Source organism: Cynoglossus semilaevis, chromosome Z (assembly GCF_000523025.1).
Source record: "Cynoglossus semilaevis isolate Cse_v1.0 chromosome Z, Cse_v1.0, whole genome shotgun sequence".
Taxonomy (NCBI): Eukaryota; Metazoa; Chordata; class Actinopteri; order Pleuronectiformes; family Cynoglossidae; genus Cynoglossus; species Cynoglossus semilaevis.
Genome location: NC_024328.1, coordinates 16997625 through 17013141, shown reverse-complemented (window position 1 = coordinate 17013141; position 15517 = coordinate 16997625). Strand labels below are relative to the sequence as shown.

The 15517-nt window shown below is 39.9% G+C and overlaps 2 protein-coding genes across 2 annotated transcripts in view; both read right to left on the bottom strand.

Moving 5' to 3' along the window:
- The window catches only part of bmpr1ba (bone morphogenetic protein receptor, type IBa), a 64521-nt gene extending 61692 nt beyond the window's left edge, over positions 1-2829 (bottom strand). The window contains exon 1 of the mRNA XM_025053252.1: positions 2443-2829. The gene's annotated coding sequence lies outside the window, so the exon portion shown is untranslated. The remainder of the gene's footprint in view (positions 1-2442) is intronic.
- Positions 2830-3728: 899 nt separating this feature from the next.
- Positions 3729-15517, bottom strand: part of LOC103398160 (PDZ and LIM domain protein 5-like) — a 61877-nt gene continuing 50088 nt past the window's right edge. The window contains exons 8-13 of the mRNA XM_025053253.1: positions 14151-14230; positions 7943-8144; positions 7688-7868; positions 5749-5869; positions 4212-4327; positions 3729-4092 (exon numbers count right to left, since the gene is read on the bottom strand). Of these exons, the coding sequence (XP_024909021.1) occupies positions 4003-4092; positions 4212-4327; positions 5749-5869; positions 7688-7868; positions 7943-8144; positions 14151-14230 (790 nt within the window). The 3' untranslated portion in view covers positions 3729-4002. The remainder of the gene's footprint in view (positions 4093-4211; positions 4328-5748; positions 5870-7687; positions 7869-7942; positions 8145-14150; positions 14231-15517) is intronic.

The following is a 15517-nucleotide window of genomic DNA, read 5'->3' as shown; positions in this document are numbered from 1 at the left end:
ATATTTTTGTCCTTTGTTTTGCCTATAAATGTAATACAATAAGGTGTGGTGGGGAATCAGACTTTTAGACTTTAGGTTTGCACAAAGTAACTGCAATTGTTTATGGTTTTTCTATGCAGATCATCTCCAAAACAATGTACATTGAAATATCAATGCACATTGTTTTGGGGATGATCTGCACAGAAAATGTGCAGACCTAAATGCATTTTAAATTAAAGAAATTTTAATTTTAACAAAATAGCATTCGTCCCCACATAGCTTCCACAATTACATACTCAAGTGGTTCTCCACACTGCAACAACGTTTTGCAATAATACAGTGCCGTCTGTATTTGATTCTTAAATATCGAATTGATATTAATAATCATTACTTTATTTTTTTTTTCCTTTTGTAGAAAACAATTAGCATCTATCAATTTCTTTCTAGGGTTACAAAACTACAGCAAAATTCTTACTGGAACCTATAACTGGTAAGATGCGCCTCTACTGTATCTGGTAAACTGCACCTTTACCTATACATTTAAAAATGTCATCACTGCATTCCTAACTGCATTTCATGGCAGGCAGCTCAAGCTACAGCCATCCAATGTGACCTAGCATTAAGAATCGGACACCTCGTCACAAATCACGAGGTATAAAAATGTTAGGTGTCTCAGCTGATCTGTCCCACATGCATACACACACACACATTAAAGAAGATGAAGGAGATGTCCTGTTTCCAACTGCTATGTTAAACTCAATTACATAGCCAATTGCGAATGTGGCTGTTGCTGAGATTTGAGTGATGCGTTCCTGATATAAATGTTCCCACTGAAGCCCCCACAACTGTGTGCACTTAGTTAGATTGACAGACAAGGAAAATATCACACACACACATCTGGAGCTCCCCTCATTCTTATTTGCTGAGTGTTTTATGCACAATCCCCTGGAGTGACTTCCCCCAGACTCCTATGATGAGGTGAGGTAAGATTTGGAGCCACAGTATTATGCCATCTGGATATACAGTGCCGTGAAAAAGTATTTGCCTCCTTCCTGATTTCTGTGTTTTTTGCATATTTATCACACACAAAGGTTTCAGATCATCAAACCAAGTTTAGTATGACACAGAGACAACCCAAGTTTGTAATTTTTTCTCCCTTGGTAAATAAAATCATCATTTAGAAACTGCATTTTCTATTTCCTTGGGTTGTCTCTGTGTCATACTAAACTTGGTTTGATGATCTGAAACCTTTGTGTGTGATAAATATGCAAAAAACACAGACATCAGGAAGGGGGCAAATACTTTTTCACAGCACTGTACATTCACACACGCTCATGTGCACACATACACATGGATATACCCTTGTCATAACCCAGACTAACAAACACCTGGAGCTGGTTACTGGACTAGAAGTGAAAGGTGAATGCCATGTGCATGCCTGTGTGTGTGTCTTTATTTAAGAGAGGTGTATAGAGAATACTGGGCTATAGGTTATGCAGCGCTGGAGGCTGTGTTGTGCTTCATTTACATTTTGTTCCTACTTGTAAGCCATTAAAGAAAGAGGCTCACTTACTTACCAAACTCCCAATACATTAAGGTAGATCACTGAAACAAAAATATGTACATGTATCTAAAAACAAACATTAAGTCATTATGAAGTTTGCCTTTTTTAAATTTAGACCAAAAAGCAAAACACTTAACATCACTAATAGAAAAAGTTGTGTACAATCAAAGTGGCATTAAATATTTTTCTTTCAAATTTGATATTGAGAAAAGTCCATATATAAGCATAAACAATGAAGCAAGGGAGAAGGAAAGATCAAATGAATGCAAAATTGATCGAATCATTACTTGACTTGTTTCTTCATAATAATATTTCTGTAAATAAATGTGATGGATATTTTTTAATAAATATTACATTTTTGAATGTCAACATCAAGTTAATTACCAATGCGAATAATTGTTAGTTGTAGCACTCACAAATGTAATATTTTTCATGAATGTTTATAGGTTCTATTTATATGTTAAACGTTTTCAACGGAATAGTGTTTATTAACCTTTTTTTAAAAATCGTACAAAAGTTCTGTAGTTGACCTTAAATACAAAATTAAGAAAATATATTCGTAAACCTATGCTATAGTGAGGGTGGTTAAGTTTCAGTTACATTATACGGCTCTGGGCGTTGTTTGCTCTGCTTAAAAATATATAACTATTATAATAAACCAATCAAAATGTTACGACCGTAAGCGTCTTTTACGTAATTTCTTTCTTACGTTATTTATTTCTTTACGCTCAGCTAATGTTTACGTTGCACGTGTAGCACGCTGTAAAAGATCAACAAACCGAACATCCAGCTGGAGTTAGCTTCAACGAGGCTTTTAAAGAAAATGCAAAAAAAAAAAAAAAAGAATGTGAAGTAAAAACAAGTACTTGGAGTTTTTGTTCTGATTCAAAATGACTCACCTAGCTGCACTGTTTCGCTTAAAGAAGCTGACGTGAAGAGGCAAAGTTTTAACAGTCGTTACTCCTGATGCGAGAAAATGCTGTCCATATAGCTGCGGAGGTTTACTCTCTCTCTCTCTCTCTCTCTCTCTCTCTCTCTCTCTTTCTCTCTTTCTCTCTCATAAACAGGTTTTTGCTGCGTAAAATTTAGCTGGAAGGAACTTGGTATCAGTAGTAAATTAAGTAGACTAGAACAAAAAACTACAATGGAATATAAATGGGAAATGAATCAAGTTTTAGTACAACAATAGAATGTAAACATGTTGAAGCGTAACAAAGTATTGTGTGCTGCTAGCAAAATACAACTCCAGGCTTTCTCCAAGTCCAAAAAACATGCAGGAGTAAGTTGTTCACTCAAAATTAACATAGATATAAACGTGAGTGTAAATGATGGTTCATCACGATGGTAAGTCAAATGACTGCTGTGATTGGCTCCAGCTCCAAATGACTTTAGTAAAGCAGGGATATGCCTAAGCAGTGTTCCTGTCGAACTAGGATAGCAGCTAGTTTTTTATTATTAAAAAAGAAAAAAGAATTGAAGAAGTTAACACTTGTTACAGACTACATAGCACATCATTCAAGTAACAAACCAAGCTAAGGTTTTTATTATTTCCAAATATGTTATTAACACTGTAAATTGTACAAACCTGACATTAAGTGCTGTAGTTTCGTAATAGTATTAGCATTAGCATTTGGTATTGCGTGAAATGAGAAAACAAAAGGTTTTCTAAACATATGCTATGTTTCAAAAGCAGACTGCTTATTAAATTAAACCATAACAAAATGCATATATTATGATAGAATTATGATTATTATGATAGACGAATGATAGAAGTTAGATCTTAAAACACAAAGAAACTACTTTACTATTATTACTATTTATATGATCTACTAATAAATGCAACCTAAACATGGAAAATAAAAACCTAACCTTAAATCCAGGCACTTTCACAACTCAGTATTTATAAAAAAAACAGAAATAAAAACAATGAAAATATAACTTTTTTTAATCAAATATACCATTTATGATCAGCAGTCATGTGGCCTTTGGATATGGAACTGGTGTTGGGCTCTTAATAGCTTCTGATCTATCTGTAAAGTTGTTTCTGTGCAAAAACAACATAATGACAATAAATGAAGCTCCAAAAATTTGATATAGTTTACTTTAATCTTATTTGTTAAGTAAGAATGATGAATAAATATCACACATTGTAAGTGCAATGAGTGGGAGTAAGGTGTAACTTACCAGGATAAAACAATATATGTGCTCATCAAAATAAGGTTAGAAATGTTTTCAAAACTAATAAAATACCAGCTGTGATGAATACCAGTGCAGTAAACCTACTCTACATTTTGGCAGGATTTTACTAAAGTATGTTTTATATTTTATTTTATGAAGAAAGCTCCTAAATATGACTGAATTTGCTCCCCAGCTGTGGGAATTGTACAAAAGTGAATATTGCTTAAACGATAGCATAGTATTATTAGGACTTCTACATCCTTAGGACTTCTATCAAAAATTCATATCTTGAATGTGTGAGCATGCTTTTTGCACAGAGGTTTGTTCTTCTTTGAAAAGAACGTCTGTCCTTCCAGTGTAGTACAGCACACCTAGGAAGACAGAGACAGACAAATCAGCATATCAGCATTTAAGAAAAATAAATTCAAAGAATATCTTGAGACAAAAGAGATTGATGACTGAGAGTAGAATGAAAATACTTGACACTTACAGCACAAACAAAGCAGGTGTCATGCCAGGTGTGACCAAGGGCCTCCATGAATCTGTCTCCAGCTTCAATGGGAAACTCACAGCCATGACAGCCAGTCCCAAACAAACTGTAGAAGTCTTCAGCCAACAGGAGAACATGTTATATATCTTAAATACACAACACCTATGACAATAAATGGCAATATGAGCTTTTCCTCAGACATGACATGGTAAAAAAAAGAATTGCTTTAAGGCAGGGGTGTCAAACTCATTTTCACCAGTGGCCACATCAATAATATAGTTCCTCTTGAAGCAACTGGAAGACTGTATAGATCAGGGGTGCCCAACCCCCAGTCCGCGGACCAGTACCAGTACTTAGGTCATTTGGTACCTGTCCACAGTGGGACACAATGAAAAAAATGTACTTAATTTTTACTAATTTACTTCATTAAAAAAAGTCCAGTCATATCCATTTACTATCTTTATTTAAAGATAATCTGGCAAAAGATAATCTAATTTTAAAATAATAAGTCATTCAGACTCATACAAACAGAATAGAGTCTAAAAGATGTATTATTTTGAAAATTTAATGCTCAGTACCTTGCTACCGGTCTGTAGTGATGGGTGGTACTAGTTACCAGTCCTTGGAACAAAAAAAGTTGGGGACCCCTGGTATAAATGTAACTACTCCATAACAGACTAATACATATTTCTGCAATTCATTATTATTTGATTGATTATAAAAACCTTTAATTACTTAAGAAACTCTGCTGCATGGACTTTACTAAATGCTTTTTAAGCGGGCCACACAAAATGGCTTGGCGGGCCGCATTTGGCCCCTGGACCTTGAGTTTGCTTCCAGGTTTAACAACCGATTGTTAATGATAAGAGACATCACCAAATGTTTTCCCATAGAATATAGTAACAATTAGCCAAAAGAAAACTAATCCTATGCTCCAAAACAAAGATGAATTGATGTTATACATCTTTATTAACAACCATATTCCCATTATCATACTGACAAATCCAGGAATATGTGAGGTTTCTTGAGACAGCACAAGAGGGAAGACAAATAAAATAAACAAAATGTTGTTTTATTATGTCAACAACAATATAACTAATATAATTACTGATAATACTATAACTACATAAAATAAAAAAGTTATGTATGAAAAGTATGAAAAGTTGATAATTTTTATTGTAAAATTAGATTAAAAATTTTTACCCACAGATAGTTTTCTTGTTCTCCTAGAATTGTCTATCCAACACAAAAAATATCTGATGAAGTTGCTCCTCAATGATTCTTTATAGAATTTCTGCAAAAAATATATGCTAGTTGGCCAATAAATAGTTGATTTAAGATAGTTGTTGGCCAAATAATGTTCCCTGAACCAGATTTTGGACACACCTGTGAGCTTTTTCTTGTATTAATGTAGTACTATTTATGTTTTTACCAAGAGGACACGGTCAAGTCTTCTGTATTTAAACTGCTTTAAATGCTGCAATCTTAAAGTCATGTGCTGCTTATCAGCTAAGGGTGTGAATTCAGCACCAGTCACCTTGCTCACAGTATGGCTCTCCATCCTCCAGATGAAAAGTGTTGTTTCTGATTGGCTGCTGACAGGAAGCACACAGGAAGCAGTGCACATGCCATGTTTGTTTGAGTGCGTTTATCACCTCCTGAGGGCAAAAAAACAAACATAAAAACACAGGTTAAATTGTTAAGCAGCATCTATTGAAACACAGTTCCTTTTTATCATTAGGATTAAACAGACCTTTTACATACTACATTTTCATGTGGGGCTGCATGAAACAGCTTAATATGGAGACCCTGCCCTTCCCACCCAATCTGTGAGAACAGGACAGCAATGACACAGCGAAAAGTTAGCAGGTCAGAGTAAAAACGAAGGATTAGTAGAGTGGGAGTGAGAAAACATGTTAATAAGAAGCTCTAAGCCAGTTGAAGATGTGTGAGAAATAAGGGGTTGAAAGGGATCAAGGCTAAAGAGATTGGAACATGTGAGGAACAAATGTCAGAAGTTCTGTAAGAGCAGAAATTCCAGCTTCCTAACACCCTGGCTTCATGCTACACCTGCAGCCACTGGGCCTCTAAGCCTTTTTGCCCTACACCTACACATTTACTGCCTTCCTTCCCATAGAACCTCCCTAATTCTGCAGCAGGTTCTGCACTCATGCTTTAATTTATATTTCACTGGACTGGTTAGAGTCCAGCACTACATCCCACAGGCTCTTGACTAAAATAAAATACATATTAAGCATGCCAGCTAATATTTTGGGTTATCCTCCTCAGCTTTATGTTTGCTAAAAAAACATGATTGTGACGTCATCAGTGAGTGTGATATGGTTGTGTAAGTCACTACAACACTCGAAGTTTGAAGACTTGTTTCCCTGTGTGCTAAAAACTGGAAGCTTTAGGATCTCACACACGCACACAGCGAGGTGGAATCTGCAGGCGTTACGCTGAATTAAAAATGGCTGACAACACGGTCAGCAGCAAGACAGGAGATATGGTGCAGTAGAACTTCATAACTAGGTTGTGGTCCCATTGCCAAGTTTCCATTTGAGATTGGAACATCTGGTCCAATAATCAATGTACTGTTCACAAGAAAATAACACAAGGAAAATAACACAAGAGTGTCAAATCTTAATGTAATAACAGATAGCTGTTCTGATGACTTTAAACTGTTTTTTTTAGGATGTTCATCTCGTGTTAGACATTATCTGTGTTCCCTGATTGAAGAAATACTATCAAAAGATAATGTTTATTTTTCACGCAATTAAATCATGTTAAATGTTTGACTAAAACCATTTATGTTGGACTTCAGTCTTCATCTGGTACATGTCCTGGTGAACTTGGCTGCTGTTCATGTGTGAACTATAAGTGAGACAATACTGAAAATTAATCTTCAGTCACAAGCCATTATTTGAAGAACCCATTTTTACCTAACATTAATAGCCCAGAAATACGGTCCCAAAATGCATGATTTTTAAAAAAACGAATAAAACAAATTTTATTTGTATCGAATCTAGTCTTTTTTGTGTCCACATATGTCTGAATTTAGAGAAAATAGAAGTAATTTCTACAGAAAAATAAGCAGCCTTTGGGAAGAAGAGTAGGGAACGTCACACAGAGAGGGTCTATGCTGAGCAAAAAATACTTTGCTTTGAGTTAAACACAGTTGGTATAAATGCTATTATCTGGCCCACTTTGGTAACATAATCAACCACATTAGAAGACATGACAACAATGCACAGTGTTAAAGCAGGCTGCATATAAAGTGATGTATAATACGCAGCAGTTTTGAGACACAATCAATCAATAAAATTTTCTCTGATTTACTTTATCCATCTTTTACTGATGTGACGTATATTCATGATTCAATAAAATGACTATCATCAAGACGGGGCAGTGAAATTACATTTTGACATTTGCAATGTCAATAATAACCCTTAACATCTTCACTTATACACACTCACCCCCATAATCTTGGTCTGGCAGCGGCTGCACATCGGTGCGAAGAACTCTTCATAGCAATGTTCACAGTACACATAGCCATTTTCTTCCACAAAGCCAATGTCTGCCAGTGATGAGTGGCAGTGGGTACAGTTAAACTCCTCCTTATGCCAGGATTTACCCATCGCTACTAAAAATGGTCCTCTGGAGTAAGAAATAACACAGATTAATGCTACAAAGAAATCAGCTTCATATTTTATCCTTAGGAATCTGCTAACCTGATGACCATGTTGCAGTGAGCACACATAGGTGTTCTAGTCCCAGCAGGCATGTGTTCCGCCCTCTGAACCAGGGTGTCTTGATCTTTAGGGTGAGGCTGAGGAATAGGCCTAGCTGGGACGGGGCCCATGGGGACATGGTCACTGCCTTTACCCTTCATTGCAAAGGATGGGATGATAAGGCCAGTTTGTGGACCATAACCTGCAGTATGTTGAGGTGAAAATTTGAAAGATTTGTTCTAAACCTCTGCCCCTTGCATCAATCTTAAACAACGCATTCCTGGTCACATTCCTCCGGAGCACACACATGCATACATATGACCAAACATCTACACACACACACACACACACACACACACAGACCACCAACCTTAATCCCTGAAACCTGGTCAAACTGCACTGTGTAGCCTGCAATCTTCAGATGGTGTATGGGAATGTGTTATTTGTTGTGTGGGAAAATCTACTTAGCAGGAGAAATTAAAAAAAAAAAAATTCTAATAGCTTTTTATGTAAAAAAAAATTTCAGTTGTTTTCTTTAAATGTATTTATTAATCTTAGCAAAATTGAGTAATCGACGTGTGCAACACAGTCCAGGAATGTTAGGAAAGAAGACATTACACGGACAAACTTAAAGCTACCCCTGCTTGAACCACAACCTTAACCTGGTGGAGGGTTTGAGTATCCGAATGAACCTAGGAGCTATGTCTCCCAAGGCAAACAGGCCCTAGGCAACAGATCAGACAAATAGCGGTTTTCTTGATGAAGAAAATAATTAAATCAAAGAGGTTCACGTCGCCCGGATTGACATCACCGGGGCCCCACCCTGGAGCCAGACCCGGGGTTGGGGCTCGCAGGCGAGTGCCTGGTGGCCAGGTCCTTGCTCACGGCACCCGGCCGGGCTCAGCCCGAACAAGCGTTGTGAGCCCGCTTTTCAGTCGGCCCACCACCCGCAGAAATGCAAAAACTCGGGTCTGGGAAAAGTTCGGGGAGGCTATGTAGGAGGACTACCGGTCGGCCTTGAAGAAATTCTGGCAAACCATCCGGCGCCTCAGGAAGGGGTTTCCTCAGTTTCCTACCACTGCTGTTTACAGGGGTTTACAGCAGGGGGGGAAGGGGGAGGGTGGGAGCTGTTGACCTCGACTGAGGATGTCGTCGGGAGGTGGAAGGAATATTTTAAGGATCTCCTTAATCCCGCTGACACGCCTTCCGTGACAGAAGCTGATGCTGAGGACTCAGCAGCTGATCCTCCCATCTCCTACGCTGAGGTCACCGAGGCAGTCAAAAAGCTGCTCGGTGGAAAGGCGCTGGGGGTGGATGAGATCCGCCCCGGGGTACCTCAAGTCTCTGGATGTTGTGGGTCTGTCTTGGTTGGCACGTCTCTGCAGCATCACGTGGCAGTCTGGGACAGTACCTCTGGACTGGCAGACCGGGGTGGTGGTGTCTCCTTTCAAAAAAGGGGACCGGAGGGTGTGTTCCAACTATCGGGGGATCACACTCCTCAGCCTCCCGGAAAAAGTCTATTCCAGGGTACTGGAGAGGAGAATCCGGCTGGAAACCTCGGATTCAAGAGGAACAATGTGGCTTTCGTCCTGGTCGTGGAACACTGGACCAGCTCTATACCCTCCACAGGGTGCTTGAGGGTTCATGGGAGTTTTGTGGACTTGGAAAAGGCTTTCGACCGTGTCCCTCGTGGTATTCTGTGGGGGATGCTCCGAGAGTATAGGGTTGGGGCCCCTCTTCTAAGAGCTGTCCGGTCCCTGTACGATCGGAGTAGGAGCTTGGTTGGCATTGCCGGCAGTAAGTCGGACCTGTTCCCGGTGTATGTTAGACTACGGCAGGGCTGGTTCTGTTCACCGGTTCTGTTCATTATTTTTATGGACAGAATTTCTAGGCGCAGCCAGGTGTCGGGTGGGGTCCAATTCGGGAGCCACTGGATTTCATCTCTGCTTTTTGCGGATGGTGTGGTCTTGTTGGCTTCTTCGAACCAGGACCTGCAGCATGCACTGGGGCGGTTTTCAGTCGAGTGTAAAGCCGCTGGGATCAGAATTAGCACCTCTAAGTCCGAGGCCATGGTTCTCGACTGGAAAAAGGTGGTTTGCACCCTCCGGGTTGGGGAGGAAGTCCTGCCTCAGGTGGAGGAGTTTAAGTATCTTGGGGTCTTGTTCACGAGTGAGGGTAGAGATTGACAGGTGGTTGACAGGCGGATCGGTGCGGCGGCCGCAGTAATGCGGTCGCTTTATCGGTCCGTTGTGGTGAAGAAGGAGCTGAGCCGAAAGGCAAAGCTCTCAATTTACCGGTCGATCTACGTTCCTACCCTCACCTATGGTCATGAGTTGTGGGTCAGCGAAGCTCTCAATTTACCGGTCAATCTACGTTCCTACCCTCACCTATGGTCATGAGCTCTGGGTCATGACCTAAAGAACAAGATCCCGGATACAAGCGGCTGAAATGAGCTTTCTCCGCAGGGTGGCAGAGCGCTCCCTTAGAGATAGGGTGAGGAGCTCTGTCACACGAGGAGCTCGAAGTAGAGCTGCTGCTCTTCCACATCGAGAGGAGTCAGCTGAGGTGGCTTGGGCATTTACATCGCATGCCCCCCGGATGCCTCCTTTTGGAGGTGCTCGGGTGCCGTCCCTCTGGGAGGAGACCTAGGGGAAGACCTAAGACACGCTGGAGCAACTACGTTGCTGGGCTGGGCTGGGAGCGCCTTGGGGTCCCCCCAGAAGAGCTAGAGGAAGTGTCGAGGGAGAGGGAAGTCTGGGTGTCCCTGCTGAGATTGTTGCCCCCGCGACCCGGCCCTGGATAAGCGGTTGATGATGGTTGGATGGATGGATGAACTTAAAGCTAAACCTAGCGACAGTAAAGAAAGTCTGCAGTGACCTACTTCACCTATGTCATGCCTCGACCATGGAAACTAAGCCTCTTTTCCTTCACTAAAAGGCTGCAACAACATTCCCTCCAGCTGCTATAAATCACTTTAACATTATGTCAGGATTTATAACTAAACATTTTTGTGTGAGGCATAAAATAACACCTTAAACTATAGGGGCATATCATATTTAATCAAAAAACACAGTTAAAATAAGTTTAAACTCAATTATTTTGGGGATTAATTTTTAGGATTCTATTTAAAGGGAGTCTAACTGTTGGATATGTAAACATTTCTAAGAACTCAAGCCTTATTGTACACAGGCAGTTACTGAAAACAAAATCCTGTGTGGCTACACTGCTTCACCTGTGTTAGATTTGGCAGTAATTGTGATTATTTCACATTTCAGCATTGCATGTTGCTGTTGATTTGATGGATGTATTAATCTCAAAGTTTTTTAGTTATCGAAGCTTCTAAATTATTATCATCATGACAGATGTGATTTGGAGGACTGGTTATGTCATAGCTAACAGGCTAATTTAAGCTTGACTCAGTGATCATTGAATATTTGATACAAAGTGTAAAAATGACCCCAGACCATTATTGTAAATCAGACCTTTCTTTAGACAACACTCTGTGACTCTGTGACCATGACGACGAAAAAACCCTTTAAACCAGGGGTGTCAAACATGCCAAAACCGGCCCACTAGAGGGTTCAATCTGGCTCACTTGATTAACTTATCTAATATCTAAATAAATGTGGCACTTTGGCCCAGAGGCTATGTTTCTGTCATTGGTGTGGAACCCCAGGGTTCACCTCCTGGGCAAGATCAAATCCTGGTTAGGGCGGTTGGCGCCTTCCAGTGGACTCACCACCCGCAGGAAGGTTCGGGGGGTTGGTACGGTGCAGTGTGATTTTGGTTGTGGTCATGGAGACTGCTGGACTACATGGACTAATTGGTATTTATAGGTATTTATGTTATGATTGTACTGGTCCGGCCCATTTGACACCTAATTAGGCCATATGTGCCCCCTGAGCCAAAATTAGTTTGACAACTCTGCTTTAAACAGATGTAGACTGAACACACACAATACCGATACACTCATACACATGCATTCTTATACTCATACACTCATGGTGTGTTTATATGGTCATAAAATTAATAGAAAAATAAATTACATCAATAATGTTGACTAGTGCAGTCTCAAACTGACACTAAACTAATGGTAGATATACCAGAGCTTCTGGTCTAATAATGCCGGGATAAGAAAAAACACCTATGGCACCTTTACCTTTATCCGGGGTCACGGCATACAGTTTAATGGCATGGTAATATATACAGTACATATGCTAAGTCAAAATGTTCCAGGACAATCAATCAAGACAAATCTCTCTAGCTTCTCAAATAGCTCTGAGAGGTTGTCTCATCCACTTAGTATTATGTACCGTATTTTTTGGACTATAAGGCGCGCCGCATTATAAGGCGCATTAAGCGAAACAAAACAGTCAGTGGAACAATCAAGCATGCCCGGATCCTTCTTGTCAATATCCGAGTCAGTCTTGTTGCTGTTAATTAGTTGTTCAGTGATGAGTCCGGCCTTCGTGAAAGTTCGGATCACATTTCAGACTGATACCTTAGCCCAGGCATCCATGATCCATTAGCAGATAGCGGCGTAGCTCGCCCAGCGTTGCATCCCTGTCTTGGTGAATGTGTGTTCGCCTTCTGTCATCCAATGCTTCAACGAAGCTCGCAATTTAACTTTGAACGCCCTGTTAACACCAATATTTAGCGGTTGGAATTCTTTGGTCAATTCACCCAGAATGATGGCAAGCCCCGAATTAGTTTGCTTCACTTGGGTTTTGACAATATCGGTGAGATGGGCGGGCATGGAGTCGCAGATATATAGGGACGGAGGTTTGTGGAAAAGGGTAGTAACCTAAGTTGGACACTGGAGGACGCTGTTGTTGAGTCTGGCGGTTGTCACTATTTTATTTCTGAGTGGTCACCGTATTGTTGTTTTGACGCTGTTCTGTGCGGGAGTGCGGATGTTGTTTTGCAGAGAGAGAGTGTGTTTTTCCTGTATCGATAAAAAGGGTAAATAAAAAAGAGTTTTTGACTACGAAACAATCGACAGCCATCCGTTTGAGTCGTCCTACATCGCACCATACATCAACAATACAAAACACAACGTAGATTCTCCGACGCGACGTTGCGCGGATTTGAGTTACACAACTATACTGTAACAATTGTTGTTCGGCATCTTGTAATTGTGACAACAGAGTTAAACGTCATTGTTGGCTCCCAGTGTGCTTCAGTTGTGTACCATCATGTGTGATGTAGTGATGTGTCGTTCACGAGTTATTCGTTCAAAATGAACGAATCTATCATATGACTCGTGACTCCCGAGTCATATGAAAGATTCGTGACTTTAGGGCTAAAGCGCTACCTGCTGTAAAACGAATGAAATGATTAATTCAAGATTCGTTCACGACTCGTTTATTTTACTGTTCGAGAGTCAAAGATTCGAATCAATAAAAAGAGTCGGTCTTCCCATCACTTGTGTGATGCACTGTGTGGTTTGGCTTTATGAAATCGGTTCGAGCACAGTAACCGCAACCAAACGTAATACATAAGGCTGACCGGGTTAAAAGGCGCACTGTCGAATTTTGAGAAAATAAAAGGTTTTATGTGCGCCTTATAGTGCGGAAAATACGGTATATTATATTATGATATTATTATGTAGGACTTTCTGTGTGTAAGGCAGATGTTTATGCTGTTTGTTGATTTTTTAATCCTCAACACTTTATTTATTATTATTTTTAACCACTCTTAAATGTAAAGCTGTTAAAAATTACTTAGATTTAGATTTGTCAAAGATGTTCAGTGAGTAATCAGATTTTTTTATTTTCTTGATTCCAGTCATTAGATGAGGTACAGAAGCAAGATGTGACCTGGTGCAAATTTAAAAAATTAAGGTTTCTTTTCAGTGTTTTCTTTAAACACACACAAATAATAGAGTTAGAAATGTTTTTACCTTCCATTAAGATTCACATGATGCTTTGAATGCTTATAATAATTAATTAGCTTTGGCAAAACCTGAAACAAAAAGAAACCTGCACATGCATAGCATTCATTGAAACGTTCAAATGATTGAAATGAGCGTCACACTCCACACAATAAAGTTAGATGTGATTGCCTAATATAAACTGTTGCAGATCAAAAACCTTTGTTTAATTAAAACTACCCTGAAAATAATTCAGTGTTGCCTCAAGCTTTTCTTAAAAAAAAAAAAAGGTAATTTTCTGGCACAGAACTCTCACAGAAAGAAAAGTAACATTACCATGGGTTGCAGTAGGTCCTTTGATCATTGTCTTGAATGCAGTAGTATGGCTGTTGACTTCAGGCTCCTCACTTCCCTCACTGAGCAGAGACATAATGCAAAGACAGATTATAAGAAAATCACTCTGTAATTTAATGAAAAAACAAACAAACAAATAAAAAATGCTTTAAATGCAAAAAAAAATCTTCTCGTGTCTCTGTCTTTTAAACTGAAAGACAACATGGCTGAAACAGCAGCGGCCTGACTACTATCTATATTTACAAATATGTCCTCCCGGCAGCCAATTTGAAAGCTTGAGCATTCTGAAAACATGACACAACACTGGAACGGTCTCATTACGTCCAGCTGCAGTGAGACACGGTCCAGACCGGTCTTTGTGTTTACAGGACCGAGACAAACTTGGTACCAAACTAAACACTGAGCCAAGCAAGAGCCAAAGCAGTGCTGCAGCTCCTGATGCACCCGTGGTGGTGAATACAGTACGTGGAAAAATCATGATGATGTTTAATCATATAAATAAGGCCACAGCCATCAGGAGAGGTAGCGTTTGTTTTGAGAGAATAAACACAACAGCAAAAAACCCAACAGTGATTCCTTATTATGCAGTAAAGTTGTTCTTGTATGTTATTGTTCAATGAAAAATAACACTGGATATGTCCAGCAACAGCAGTGAATGTTTGTATGTGACTCGACAATACTGTTGTCCTCCCTACAAAAAGATGGGCCTCTGCAGAAAACGGTGGAGAACTATTGCCCCTGTCTCCTTGCTGTGTGTCACAGAAGCCACCGCCAGATGGTGGGAGTAGCAGCGTGAGTGCAGGCGGGGGTGGGGGGGGGGGGGGGGGGGCGGCATGCGGTTAGGTGTCGGGGGGATGGACACTGCTTTAATGCTTAAATGATAGCAAGTGTCCAGTCACTAGGTGGCAGTATCTCATACAGTGGTTTGTACAGAAAAGAATATACATGTTATCAGGTTCTCAATATTATTTCAATTCGTGGAGGTGTGGGTCGGAGGGAGAGGGGGAAGTGAAAACATTTCTGTCCCCAAAGGGAGGCATGTCGGAAAAGAGAACCATTTGCCCTAGAGCAAGGCATATTTGCCCTAGAGCAATGCATATTTCAAGAGGGCAACATATTTTTGGAGGGTCAACATGCTGTCTTGTCCTAGTGCTTACTAACATTAATGCATTACATTTGATAAGATAACTTAATTACTTCATTACTTTATTTACTGGAGGAGTTTTATGATTTAATTACAAGATTTGAATCTCCTTTTATAAGACCAAAACAAGACTGGAGATGAAGAGCCGTTATCTGCATTTCAATCAAACACAACCCCAAGGCTTTAAACTCTGTACACTTTCAAG